The following is a 13,528-nucleotide window of genomic DNA, read 5'->3' on the forward strand; positions in this document are numbered from 1 at the left end:
GTCAGCCTTTCTCGTGATTTTTTTGCTGTTTTGATTTGATTTTTTAAAAATCCATAATTAACATCTATTAGCATCTCGGATCCCACTACAAATGCCAGGCTATGTGGCGTAAAGGGAAAACAACAACGAAGTGAGGCTAGCAAGACAAGGAACTAGGACTCATGGTCAGAGAGGATGGCATAATTATGAGGCATAATTATGTTCTGAGCACACCACCACCATGCTGACGGCTTTACTCCTTTAATCAGCTTAGTCAGTGGAAATTGTGGACAATAGTTGAATGCAAATAAAACTATTTAATTATTATAGATGTGAGTGCTAGTTAGACAGGGGCCATCAAAGGCCCAGTAGTCAAGTCAGAACCGGTGGCTTCAGGCAGCATCCCAAAGCCTGTTGGACATACAGACTCTCAGGCTCTGCCCAGAGACTCTTGACTCAGAATTTCTAGCAGAGGGTCCAGGATCACAGGACTCTGTCCTAATACATTCTCAGGGGGAATCTCTCATGAGAACCAGTGCCCTGCATCGCTTAAGGGTTTCTCCCACTACTGGAGACACTTGGTGAGTGTGGAGGGGAACTATGAAGTGGGAATTCCCTGCTAATGGTGGGAGCATCATCCCCGGGAGGAGGCCATTCTAACAGGCTGCTCTGAGAGTCTCAAGGCTAGATTTCTCTCCAGTAGCTTCCTCTGTTTACACACCTAAGGTCCCAGGGCCTGACTTACCATGGTTTCTCTCCAATGTCCTTCATACTGGTGAGTCCACCATTGCTGGGGAGGAATGCTTATGATGGCCAAAGACTTCCTCCACCCCAATCCCTGGTGATCATCTCCCTTTGGTACCTACCATTCCTTAAAATCATCTTTTTTTCCTCTCTCTCTCTCTCTCTTTCTACAAGATCTCCTCACTGTGTAGCCCAGAGTGGCCCAAAACTCATCATTCCCCTGTCTCTGCTAAAGTAGCAAAAATTACAATGGTAAACCATGCCAGTTCTGACAGAAAATTTTAAAATTTTGTCATTCTTGTGTGTACATGATGCGCGTGTGTGAGTGTGGGCATGCACATGCCATGGAGTATGTGTGTAGAGGTCAGACAACAGCTGTCGGGAGTCAGCTCCCTTACTCCACGTTCTGGGTGTCTCCTTGGATGCCAGGCTTTCTAGGTAAGCTGGTTTTATCCTCTGTGGTGTTTGAAATAGCATGCTCCCCATAGACTCATCTATTTAAATACTTAGTCCCTGGTTGGTTTACCTGTTTGGGAAGGATTAGGTGTGGCTTTGTTAGAGGAGGTGTGTTACTGTGGGTGGGCTCTGAGGTTTCAAAAACCCGTGTCATTCCCAGTTAGCGCTCTCTCTTTGTGACTCACAGATGATGTCTCAACATATAAGCTCTCAGCTACTGTTCCAGCGCCATGCCTGCCTGCCTGCTGCCATGCTGCCTACCATGATGGTCATGGACTCACCCTCTGAAACTGTAAGCAAATCCCCAATTAACTGTTTCCTTTTATAAGTTGTCTTGGTCACAGTGTCTCTTCACAGCAATAGAACGGGAACTAAGACATGCTCTCTACCATCTTGGCACCCCCGACAGTTGTTAAGGTGGTTCCTTTAGAGACAGTGCCATCCTAATGGGTCAGCACATGCAGGCAGTGTGCCATGGAAGCAACGGGCCTGACAGAAAGCGAGGCCTTCGTAGTGCTTTGCTTCATATATCTCCATATGGGAATGTTATTCTAAAGGTTCAAGGCAAGGGCAAAGCCCAAAGGACGATAAGTCTGAAACGTGAATGTGCAAAGCCCTGGAAGCTCTTTGAGTTCTGGGGAGTTTTATTTTTGTGAGTCCTGGTGTCTGCACTTGACAAGCTCTCCGGTGGTCCTGGAGGCAGGAGTTCTCAACTAGTGCTGTGAAAACCTGCGAGTCCAAGCCAGGGAGACGAGGCACCGATGCGTGTGTGAATCAACACAGCACAACCCAGTTCCCAGGGCTCAGTCTTTCTTTGAGTTCTCGGGAGGAGATATTATTTCAGAGCAGTGGCGTGCCCTGCCTAGCTCTGGGGTTATAGGCTAGCCCTGTAAACTCTCTCAAAACATCATTATTATGTATTGCAGATCCTCATTTCTTCAGCTGACCTGACCCTTTGTGTTCTTATTATTGAGACAATACTCAGTAATATGTGTCAAATAAGTTAGTTCAATTATGATAAAACTGCCATGGAACAGTGTGAATGAAGTGGTCATAGTGATGTGATAGCACCCCTCTGTAATACTGGGGACTGAACTTAGAGTTCAGTATAGGCTAGGCAAACCCTCTACTGCTGAACCACATCTCAAGCCTTTTGTGAATTTTTAAAAATTTGCACAGGGTCTTGCTAAGTTACCCAGGGAGGCCTTGCCTCAGCTTGCAACACAGTTGGGCTCACAGGTCTGCCTGCATGCTTGCCACAATGCCTGACCCGACCCCCTATTTACCCGACACAAATGCTGTGGGATCTTGTCAGAACAGGACTGTAAACCCAGCACTCGATAGGTTTGATCATGAGTTGTAGGTCAGTGTGGGCTACTTAGCTAGTTCCTATCTCAACAGTACCAACCAACCAACCAACCAAGTCCACGAGACCTTGACTGGCTTGTCACTTCTCAGTGCTGCTAGCTCTGCATATGCAAAATGGGGACAAGTTCCTTCCTTCTGCTGCGGGTTCAGTGAGGTAAAGCACAGGGGAAGCCTTCGATACTGATGGCACTGTCTCAATCTTGTCAGACACGAGCCTGTCTTTTTGCTGTAACCTTACCTCCCCTCTGAATATGTGCAGGGCTGGGTGACTGAAGCGCAGAGAGACGGCTTCCAACTTTGATAAAAAGCAACTCCTATCATTTGGCATTTCATCGGGGCCACGTCGTGTTTTCCAACTCCAAGGAGAATCAAAGATAAATTCAGTACCACAGATTTACAATATGAACCCTACGAGCGCCCCACAAATATTGGATAGTCCAAACGAAGCGAGGTACACAGGAGAGAACATTAACTCTCTACATCACAGCTCAGCCCATCCACAGAGAGTCCCAGAAATCTGAAACTGTTCCGTGAAGTGTCGGCTGCTCCTCTGAGGTCATTTTAAAATGGCGTGGGTCTCTGACAGATGCAAGTGGAAGAGCACAGGCATAAACGTCTCTTTTAAAGCCTCAAGGCAAACATTAAGCTATCTGTGAGGGAAGGAAGAGAGAAGAGAAGGAAGTTAGATCACATACATGGAATAGTATGCAGGTAAGCAGGCTAGCCCTGCCTGTAATCCCAGAACCTAGGGCAACCTAGGCTGCATAGAAAGACCTGGAGGGGAAGAAGGAGGCGGAGAAAGAGGATAAGGGTGATGGTGATGGTGATGATGATGATAATGATGATGATGGAGGGAGCTATCAATGTATCCCAGATTGTAAATGCTGGTGTAGGGCTAGAGTCAGTCCAACCATGGTCCAGTGAGCAAAATAAGGACAATGTAAAGTTTCCCATTAAGCTATGCTGTTTAGCTGCACTTCCTGTCTTTATGGAATAGCAGTATTTTTGAGTTTGAATCCCAGATCCACTGGGAGCAATTGTCTTGAGGCAAATTTAGGCCTTGATTTCTCATTCCTTTTTTTTTCCTTTGTTTCATTTCTTCTCTTTCTTTTTTTAAAGACATTTTTGTTGATTTTGTGTGTGTGTGTGTGTGTGTGTGTGTGTGTGTGTTAGTGGTGGGCACATGTGCCAAAAAACATCTGTGGAGGGCTGTGTTGGTTAATTCTTGTCAACTTAACACAAACTAGATCACCTGGGAAGAAGGAACCGCCGTTGAGGCATTGCCTCCATTGGCATGGTCTACGGGGATGTCTCTGGGAACTTTTCTTGATTGCTGATCGATGTGGAGGACCCAGCCTTATGGGCAGTCTAACCCCAGACAGTCATTCCTAGGCTGCATAAGAAAGGCAGCTGAGCAAGCCATGGGGAGCAAGGCCTCCTCCAAGGCCTCTCTCTCCTTTAGTCTCTGCTCCTGGGTTGAGCTCCTGCCTTGGCTTCCCTCAGTGAAGGACTGTGATTGGGGTAAGCAAACCAACCCTTTTCTCTCCAAGTTGTTTTTGGTTATGGGTTTATCACAGCAACAGAAAACCAAAAAAACAAACTAGATCATGGGTAGAGGACAACTTCTTCCCACCATGTGCTTTCCATGAACCTTGTTCATTAAATATGTGTGTGTGTGTGTGTGTGTGTGTGTGTGTGTGTGTGTGTGTGTTCAGATGGGCCATTTGAATGTGCTCAGAGTAGGAGATCAGGTGTCTTCCTTTACTGCTGTCTCTGTTGTTGCTTTGAGACAGGGTCTCTCACTGAACTAGAAGCTCACTAGTTTGGTTAGGCTGGCTGGCCACAGGCTCTCAGTATCCATCTGTCTCTGCCTCTCAATACTGGGGTTATAGGCATGCAAAACCACACACAGCTTTTTATGTGGATGGTGGGGATTTGAACTCATATCCTCACGCTTGCACAGCAAGGGCTCTTAACCACTTAGCCACCTCTCCAGGCCTTGATTTTTCTATGTGTAAAGATACAAAGATTAGCAGTAATACATGTGGTAATAATTTGTAGAGACACTAGTTTAAGTTTACAGTACATCACAGATGATAAATAGTGGTTATTGCAGGAAAAATAACACACTACTGTTACTTAGATAAATAAATTAGGCAGAATTTTGATACCATAATATTACTATACCATCACTACAGTGTTCAGTATTCCCTGGCCCTATGGCCTCATTTGGGGACTTCTCAGGCCTTTGTCCCAAGAGCAAACCATTAGGGAACAAGCATAAGAGAAATTTCCCCTTTCATGTATACAGTCAACCCAACAGCCCCTATGTTGATGGTGAAGAATATTCCAGAACCAAGGAGTAGCAAGGTTGTGCCTACTTGTTGAAATTTTCTTACATGTATTTTCAACATACACTCTTGATACTTAAACTAACACTTACAAAATTATATATAGATGGCTTTTTCCTCTTGAGGCTTCACGAATACCATTCTTTCCTAGTGTTGGATGGCGTGAATGGGCGAGTAAGCATAGAAGAGCTTCCTGCTGCTCTTGGGTATTCTCATGTGGCCTGTTGCTGCTTTGTTCTGGGACTGGACTATCAGAAGCAAACAACATCTTGACGAATGACGTTTACCTTACGTAAGACGGTAAACAGGAGGGGGGCAGGGAGCTCCCGGCTGAAGCCCTGACATCCACGATGTGTATGCCAGGTGTTCAGCAGGCTTCTTATGCTGAAAATTTAAGCTAAGAACACCAGGCTTGTTTCCTCCAGGGGCCTCAAAGGTCAAATGTGTTTCCCTAGAGAGGTCACGTTGTGGTGGTGCTCAGATTCCAAAACAGTGTGGGCAGTTCAGTCGGCAAATTACCTTAGAGTGTTTCTGGTCATGCTGGGGGGTGAGCACCTGGCTGTCTCCCATCTGCCAGCATCCCCACCACTCCTGGGAAACCAGTAACTTAGAAAAGCTTTTAAAATGTCCTCTAAAGCTTAGTTTTGCACCTGAAGCTAACAAGAATGATAACTGAATGGCAGACTTGGGTGTCATGAGGCTCAAAGCTATGGCAGTTTAAGGAAAGCAATAAAGTGCTGTATAAAAATAGCTATCTCCAGGCAGTGGTGGTGCACGCCTTTAATCCCAGCACTTGGGAGGCAGAGGCAGGTGGATTTCTGAGTTCGAGGCTAGCCTGGTCTACAAAGTGAGTTCCAGGACAGCCAGGGCTATACTGAGAAACCCTGTCTCAAAAACAAAAACAAAAACAAAAACAACCCCCCCAAACAACAACAACAACAACAACAACAACTAGCTATCAAAGTCCTAGCCAGGTCTGGTAGGGGGTGCTCACTTCCCAGCACTTGGGAGACAGGAGCAGACAGATCTCTGTGAGTTTGAGGCCAGCCTGGTCTACATAGTGAGATCCCTCAGAAGAAAACCAATAAGGCCAACCCAAATCATAAAAACCTCCTTAATGAATGGATCCCTCTTGCAGTGTGTGTGTGTGTGTCCTTAAAGCCTGAGTTTAAGAAAAATGTACCTGGGCACTAACAGAAGCAAGGTTCTAAGACACAGGGATCTGTGTGATAATGTTGATGGGTGGGATCTGAATCCTGGCCAGCAAGAGAAGCGCAGCCATATGTTAAATGTAAGTCCCTGACTAGACACGGAGCAGCAGGTCTTCCAAGTGGGGCAGAGCAAGGCTCAAGAATGACAAGAGAGACAGGAACACCGGTGACGTTAAAAATCTAGGGAGCCTCTGGTTAGTTGGACTATTTAGAGAACTGGGAACCCTTAAGTTTACTTTTCAAATGAATCAAAACAACCCCCCCCCCCCCGCACACCACCAACTGGCCACCAAAAACCTTTCTAAATAGTCTAGGCTTTTTTCCCCTCCCAAATTTACCATAAGAGTAAAAAATTGATATAATTTATCCACTGAGATGACAAAAACAAAGGAATCAAATACATTACTCAATTGGGCGGGGAGATGGGCACTGGAATGTTTATTACTATAGAGAGCCCCCTGCTGGCTGAGTGCAGTCACTCCATACCTGATGGCCTCTGCCGGACACAGGGGAGGTCACCTCACTGACATGGTGGTCTGCTCTTTTGTTGCCAGGAAGCTGACACACACCCAGTGTTCACTAGAATCTTACTGAATACATAAACAAACAAATGAACAGTTCCAGTTTGAACAAGTGAGGCCAGTTCTGAAATGTATTTTTAATTCTAACCATTCTGTGATTAGATCTCACCAGCCTCCTCGGTGCAGAGAATTCTTCCCTCACTGCAGCCTGTGTATGCTGTGGGAATAGCAGAATGATATACAGCCAACTGTTACTGAGCACCAGGTATGCGCTGTTTTCTCTGATGTTTGTATATGGATTGTTGTAAGCACTGTACACTGGATGAAGGCAGTGCAGAGGGCTTCAATAACCCATCCATGGCCTCACAGAGGAAGCGCCCAAGTCAGTATCCAAACCTATGTGTGTGTGTGTGTGTATGGTGTGTATGTACATGTGTGTGAGTGTGCATGTATGTGTGTGTGCATGTATGTTTGTATATGGTATGTATGTATGGTGTGTGTGCATGTGTGTGTACATGTACACATTTGTATATGGTGTATGTGTACATGTGTATATGTAGTGTTTGTGTATGGTGTGTATGTACATGTGTGTATGTGCATGTATGGTTGTATATGGTATGTGTGTACAGTATGTGTGTGTGTAGTGTGTGCATGTGTGTGTGTAGTGTGTGCATGTGTGTGTAGTGTGTGCATGTGTGTGTGCATAGTGTGTGCATGTGTGTGCACGCACGTACACATTTGTATATGGTGTGTGTACATGTGTATATGTAGTGTGTGTGTGGAGTGTGTGTATGTATGTGTGTGCACGTGCATTTGTATATGGTATCTGTGTACATGTATATGCGTAATTGTGTATGGAGTATGTGCATGTGTGTTTGTGTATACACAGAGCATCCTGACTCTGTGGACTCTCGATTGGCTGGCTTTCCTTTGCAACAGGAACAGGGACAGGGACAGGGCAGGGAGGACTTTCACCACTGCACTGTGTGTCTGCATGTTTGTAGCATGCCATTTGATGGATGTTAAATTGCCCCTCTGAGAGATGACAGTGACAGGACTGAATGACTTCTAAGAGGGGAGGACACATGGCCTAGTTTGCTGGGGTAGCCTCAGTGGCTACCTGCTGTGCCATGGAAGCTTACCATCACTTTCCACCCTGAAGTATCCCACTGCAGATGTGAGTTTTAGGGCTGCCCGATCTAGAAGGTTCTTTTCAGCTCTTAATTTCTGTGAGTTCAGATTGGACATAATTGACTGGTAACATGAGAGTGAGGACTAAACGTGTCTACAGGACCTGGATTGCCTAGAGACAAACCTTAGGGCATGGCTGTCAAGTTTCTAGATAGTTTTGATTAAGGTGGGAAGATCTACCCTACCATCCCAAGGTCTGGGCTTTCCAGACTGAATAGGAAGGAGAAAGCAAGCTGAGAACCAGTATTGGTTCTCTCTGCTTCCAGACTGCAGATACAATGTGACCAGCCTGCAGTGCTTCCTGTGCCACAACGGACCAACCACATCCTCCAACCGCGGGTCTAGAGCCTGCAGTGATGACGGAGGACGACGATGGAGTTGGTTCCCTGCTGGTGCTTGCTTCCTATAAAAGCCAATCCTTTACGAGCTGATTGTCTTCCAATAAATTTGGGGTCGCTGCATTCGTGCTTGCCTCCTGCTGCACACAGCTTCCTTGCTCTGGAAAGTCAGCCGAGTGCTTCACCCTGTCTAACACATGTTGATGCTGTTAGACAATTCCTCACTCTGTACACACACAGCACAGGGTTAGAGAAATGACTTTGAACAAAGAGATGAGGCCAGGTCTATGTGCTCATCTGCTGTGCTTTGCGGAGGCGTGTGCATGCAAGGCACACGTGCACCACAGATGACTGAGGAAGCTCTAAGCATTCCTGAGCTCCCAGAGGCTCTCCCAGATCTGTGTCTCCCTCTTCCATTGCTTCCAGGATCCATTTTACTAAGATGCAGTCTCAGTTAAAGACAAGCATCTTAGTAGGGATCCTGAGGTGTGGTGAATAACGAATATTTATGTCCTTAAAAGGGTTTCGTTGTTGTTGTTTTTTACTTTGTCTTTACTACCACAGTATAAAACATGAGGCAGACATTAACTTTTTTGTTTATATGTACACAGACAAGAAAGCCACAAGTCGACACTGTATCGTTCTGCTTTTTATTTATTGTCTGGATAATTTACAAACATGCAGGTGTCTATGGTAGATTCTACCCTACCATTTAACTACCCTGATGACACAGATGTCTGTGTCTGTTTACACAGTGCAGTGGTATGAAAAAATTCCTCTACAGCTCCTGCCTATAAACAGGGAAAGTTAAATTTCATACCAAAAGTTTGAGGAGACTTCAATAACCACCCTGTTTCTGGTACTAAAATAACAAAATCGATATTACAAGTTAAAATATAAAGGCCTAACAGTTTTTACAAATATGCAACAAATCCACTACTTAGACATAACAAGTCAATTCTTTTCAGATCACCAGTAAGGCACCATTGGGTTAAATATTTCTCAGCTTTCAGTAAATAAAATGCATAGTGAAATAGACACAGAACACTGAATTTTAATACTGCAATATATTTCCATATAAAATGAGTTGCAAATGTTAAAATACTGCATTGCCTCTTAAATACACATAACTGGAAATATTATGGAAAAACATACATGTAAGGTTTGATTTCAGGGAAGAAAATAGTCTTTTTTTTTTTTTTTTTTAAATGATCTACCATAGGTTAAGCTAAACCCAGAACTTCTCAAGAGTTTTAAATGCAATTGGGTCACTGACTTCCAAAGATAGGATGTAGGTGTATTAATGAAACATTCTTTGCAAAATGCATCCTAAACCTTCTTTATTATGAATGGCAACTTTGAGCTGTGACCCCACTCCTGACTTAGAAATGACCTGAAAAACTGGGATTTATTTACCAGAACGTGTCCAATTTTCACTATCCCTTAAAAACCTGAGACCCACAATTTTTGAGTCCAACCTTTCTCTTCCATACACAGCACAAGGAAGGACCAATTCTACTTTCAGTAAAGTAGGTCATTGAGCATCTATCAAAAGGATGTTTATCCTAGTGAATATCAGATCAAAGAATTCGAAATACATTTAAAAATGTTAGGAATAAAAAAATTGTCAAGCTTGTTAAACCTTTTATTTCTTTGTTCTCATGGAAGACCGACAAATGGCGGAGGAGAAGGGAGGAAAGCTACTCTTTAAAGAACTAGGTCTGGGCTTTGGCAAGGAAAGTTATAAAAATACAATATATTCAAATCAATCACTTTATAATTTATTAGACTTTTCATCTATTAGAACTCCTAAGTTATGCCTTTATATAAATGAAACAATCATTCTATAAATAGGAATGTCTTTCCATTTTTCTTTGGATTGTTTTTTTTTTATTAGTTTCTCTCAGCAACATGTGACAGCAACATGTGAGCAATACGCTGGACCCAAAATACAAAGTTCAGGTAGATACACATATGTGGCCATGTGCTTTAATAGACAATGGTAACATTAAACATGACAATATAAAACATCAAAATGGAAATCTTTTTCCAACTCTACAGCTAGGTTTGAAAGTCCCAGTAAAATGTTGTAAACAAAGTCATATATATATATAAAAGGCAAGCCTGGCCCTTTTTGTGGTCTGTCCTTTAGTGGAACTTACTTGCACAGATCCAAGACAATGATTCTCCCAAGAAATTCAACACCAATGCTTTCTAGGTTCCACTGGTAAGCTCCTTAATCTACTTGACCCCAGTCGGTTGTGTAGAGCTCTGCCCATCATCAACGCTATCCTCTTCTCCCATAGTTCTGATACATTCTCTGACTTTCTTCTCCTATCTTGCCCTACTAGCCTTTCCTGACCTGAGGAAGGAGTTTTCTCTGGGGTGGAGGACTGAAGAGCCACAGAAGATGCGCAAGGCCAGTGACCAGCGAGTGCACAAGCCAGCTGGTTCTGAGCCAGGGAGTGCCCACACAGTTTTGTTTTCTTGCAGTGGAGTTTGCAATCCACGGGACTGTAAACTCTACTAGATACATTTCTCACTAAGATACTTTGAAGAAACACCTGGACATACATATTAAGGACAAAGGCAGAATAAGGGTCAAAAATCTAAGGTCTCACTGCCTGCCAAACATTGTATCAAGTTCTCACTGCCTGCCAAACATTGTATCGAGTTCTGACTCTGTCTTGGGACATCTCCTGAATTGCTAAAACTCAATTTGCCTTTTTAGGCACAAGCTTTCTGTCCTAACTCCTGTCTTCCAGACCGTCTGACAGTGTGGTGCTGAGGCCCGTGTGGACACTTGAAATCTGGCAGTGTGCTTGTTCCAAGTACAGAATGGTAACTCGAGTGTGAGGACTTAGTACCAAAAATGTAAATAGCTCATTAATAATACAAGTCGAAGTGATATTTCAGATGCACAGTGCTGAGTAAAATGCAATTCTTTTCATCTGTTTCCTTCTACCTTTATAAAACATAGCTGCTGGTCATTTTCAGACGGGGGAATGGGGCTCACATTATGTTTCTGTTAAGACAGCTCTGTCCTGGAGCCTTCCTCAGACAGCCAAAGATCGGACATTCTGTAACCACAGGGCTTGCTCAGCAACTCGCTTGGGCGGACTGTGGTTCATGGAAACAGGCCAGAGGCCATGTGAGCAAGAAAGGCATAGAGAAAACCAGCTCTCAGGGAATTTAACAACTACAGTCTGTAGCAAAAAAGCAGTGAATGTCTGACCTTGTGTGGCTGAAAGCTGGGATACAATTCTTCTTTGCCTACTTAAAACAAAAGCTTATCGATCCCAGCGGCCATCCCTGGCAGGCTGCAGCTGATACAAGCAATAGCTCAGGAATATATACAACATAAACAGCTAGGCGCTTCTTTCCCCAATCCCCACCCCCCCACACAGGGATCCCCTCCTCAGCTTCCGTTCCTCCATCCTACTCTCTCTGAGGGTGGGGGCAAATCAAGAGGAGGGGTGAGCAGTTTTCAAACAGCAACAACAGAAGCAGCTTTGGAGCTTGGGTAGAAAGGAGCAGGCAGAGATCACCTCGGGATGGGAGGAAGGGGTGGGGCGCCCCTTTCTCTTCTGTTGGATCCACCTTGATGAAGAAAGCAGATAAAATATAATTTTGGTTAGATGCTTGTACTGGCTGGTTTTGTGTGTCAATTTGACACAGGCTGGAGTTACCACAGAGAAAGAGTTTCAGTTGAGGAAATGCCTCCATGAGATCCAGCTGTGGGGCATTTTCTCAATTAGTGATCAAGTCGGGAGAGCCCCTTGTGGGTGGTGCCATCTCTGGGCTGGTAGTCTTGGGTTCTATAAGAAAACAAGCTGAGCAAGCCAGGGGAAGCAAGCCAGTAAGGAACATCCCTCCATGGCCTCTGCATCAGCTCCTGCTTCCTGACCCGCTTGAGTTCCAGTCCTGACTTCCTTTGGTGATGAACAGCAGTATGGAAATGTAATCTGAATAAACCCTTTCCTCCCCAATTTGCTTCTTGGTCATGATGTTTGTGTTTCTAAGCAGCCTTGACTTCAGCTGGTATTCAGCTGCTCAAAGACTGGGCACCCACTGACCAACGGTTACTCAAGAGCTGTGTGCTGAGAGGGACTCAGCAGGCCCAGAGCTTCTCTGAGGTACTGTGCTACGGGTGCTATCTGACTTGAGGGATTAATTTCGAGGCTTAGGTCTCTTCGAGTCTGAGTCTTGTTGGAGCCTGATGCCCATCAGTAGCTCTTTCCATATTCCATGTTAATTTTCTCTCAGTCCTGTGCATACTTTGGTGTGAAATTCCATGCCATTCTTTTTCTTAGTCCTGTGCATATTTTGCTGTGAAATTCCAATGTTTCTATTCTACCTTTTGGTTCACATTTCTTCTCCAGCAGGGAGAAGATGATGGAGGCAGCATGCACGTTAGCAAGCAAGGGGAGACAATCCAAATGTGCAATGCTGGCAAGTTTTTGTATGGAGACTTAATGGACTCCCGTGGAATAAAAACCATGTGATAAAACAGGGGCGTGTTTACTAAGCAATGCTATGTAAAAACCTACCACCAGATATGGTCTACTGTCGTTACCACTGTGTAAAAAGTCAGAATTAGATGGAAAACAAGAGGAAGAGGATCTGGTGGAATGAAAATGTCTGTTCTGTGAGAATATACACACACACACACACACACACACACACACACACACGTATGTATATATGAACCTACACTGAATATATATGTATAAATGTTGAATACATATACAAATCTGTGGTCATAATGCATTTAAAAGATCAAGGCAGTATTTTGTTTTAATTTATATGACATTTTGCCAGTCTCAAACTAGTAGGAATAGAAGATGGACTGACCTTTCATCTCCTAGGAAGGTCAAAATGAAGCAGATGACCCAAAGAAGCAAAATAATATAATACTGGCCCACCAGATGTATTCTGAGATGGCAATGTCACCTTCAGAGAGCTACTGCTCATTCTGGGTGTGCCTGAGAGGCTACCAGAGTGCACACAGCTCTCAATGGAGCTTCCTGTTCAACCCCAGGCAAGTGGGCTGGCGTCCCCATACCCTGCCTCTGGAACCCAGGCTCTCACCGGGTGAGCCTGCACAGCGCTCAGCTCAGACAGCGACACTTACTTCGGCTTTCGTTTCTGGCCACTTTGCTGGGATACGTCTTGGTTGTTGGTACGTATGGCTCGGGAGGCGGCAAGTCAGAAATCGGATGGAAGTAGAATCTGCTTTCCCACTCATCTGTGGGAGAAACAAACAGAACCTCAGCACAGGGAATCTGCTGGGAGGATGTGGAGGAGAGACAGACAGACAGACAGACAGAGGGAAAGACAGTGGTGCACAGAAACCAGTTCCAGTTTTG

At 44.5% G+C, this 13,528-nt stretch overlaps 1 protein-coding gene and 1 long non-coding RNA gene across 5 annotated transcripts in view; one reads left to right on the forward strand and one right to left on the reverse strand.

Annotated features, from left to right (window-relative positions):
- The first annotated feature begins 1,141 nt into the window (after nt 1–1,141).
- LOC110309126 lies at nt 1,142–8,562 on the forward strand. The gene is made up of 5 exons (XR_002379663.2): nt 1,142–1,161; nt 1,340–1,471; nt 5,050–5,198; nt 6,793–6,895; nt 8,088–8,562. It is a non-coding gene; the product is annotated as an uncharacterized LOC110309126 (long non-coding RNA).
- A 233-nt stretch (nt 8,563–8,795) lies between these two features.
- Wipf1 (WAS/WASL interacting protein family member 1) overlaps nt 8,796–13,528 on the reverse strand; it is a 98,018-nt gene continuing 93,285 nt past the window's right edge. For all 4 annotated transcript variants that reach the window (XM_021156502.2, XM_029473825.1, XM_029473824.1 and 1 more), the window contains exons 7-8: nt 13,294–13,407; nt 8,796–11,759 (exon numbers count right to left, since the gene is read on the reverse strand). In XM_021156502.2, the coding sequence (XP_021012161.1) occupies nt 11,704–11,759; nt 13,294–13,407 (170 nt within the window). In that variant the 3' untranslated portion in view covers nt 8,796–11,703. The remainder of the gene's footprint in view (nt 11,760–13,293; nt 13,408–13,528) is intronic.

This window comes from Mus caroli, chromosome 2 (assembly GCF_900094665.2).
Source record: "Mus caroli chromosome 2, CAROLI_EIJ_v1.1, whole genome shotgun sequence".
In the NCBI taxonomy this organism is placed as follows: domain Eukaryota; kingdom Metazoa; phylum Chordata; class Mammalia; order Rodentia; family Muridae; genus Mus; species Mus caroli.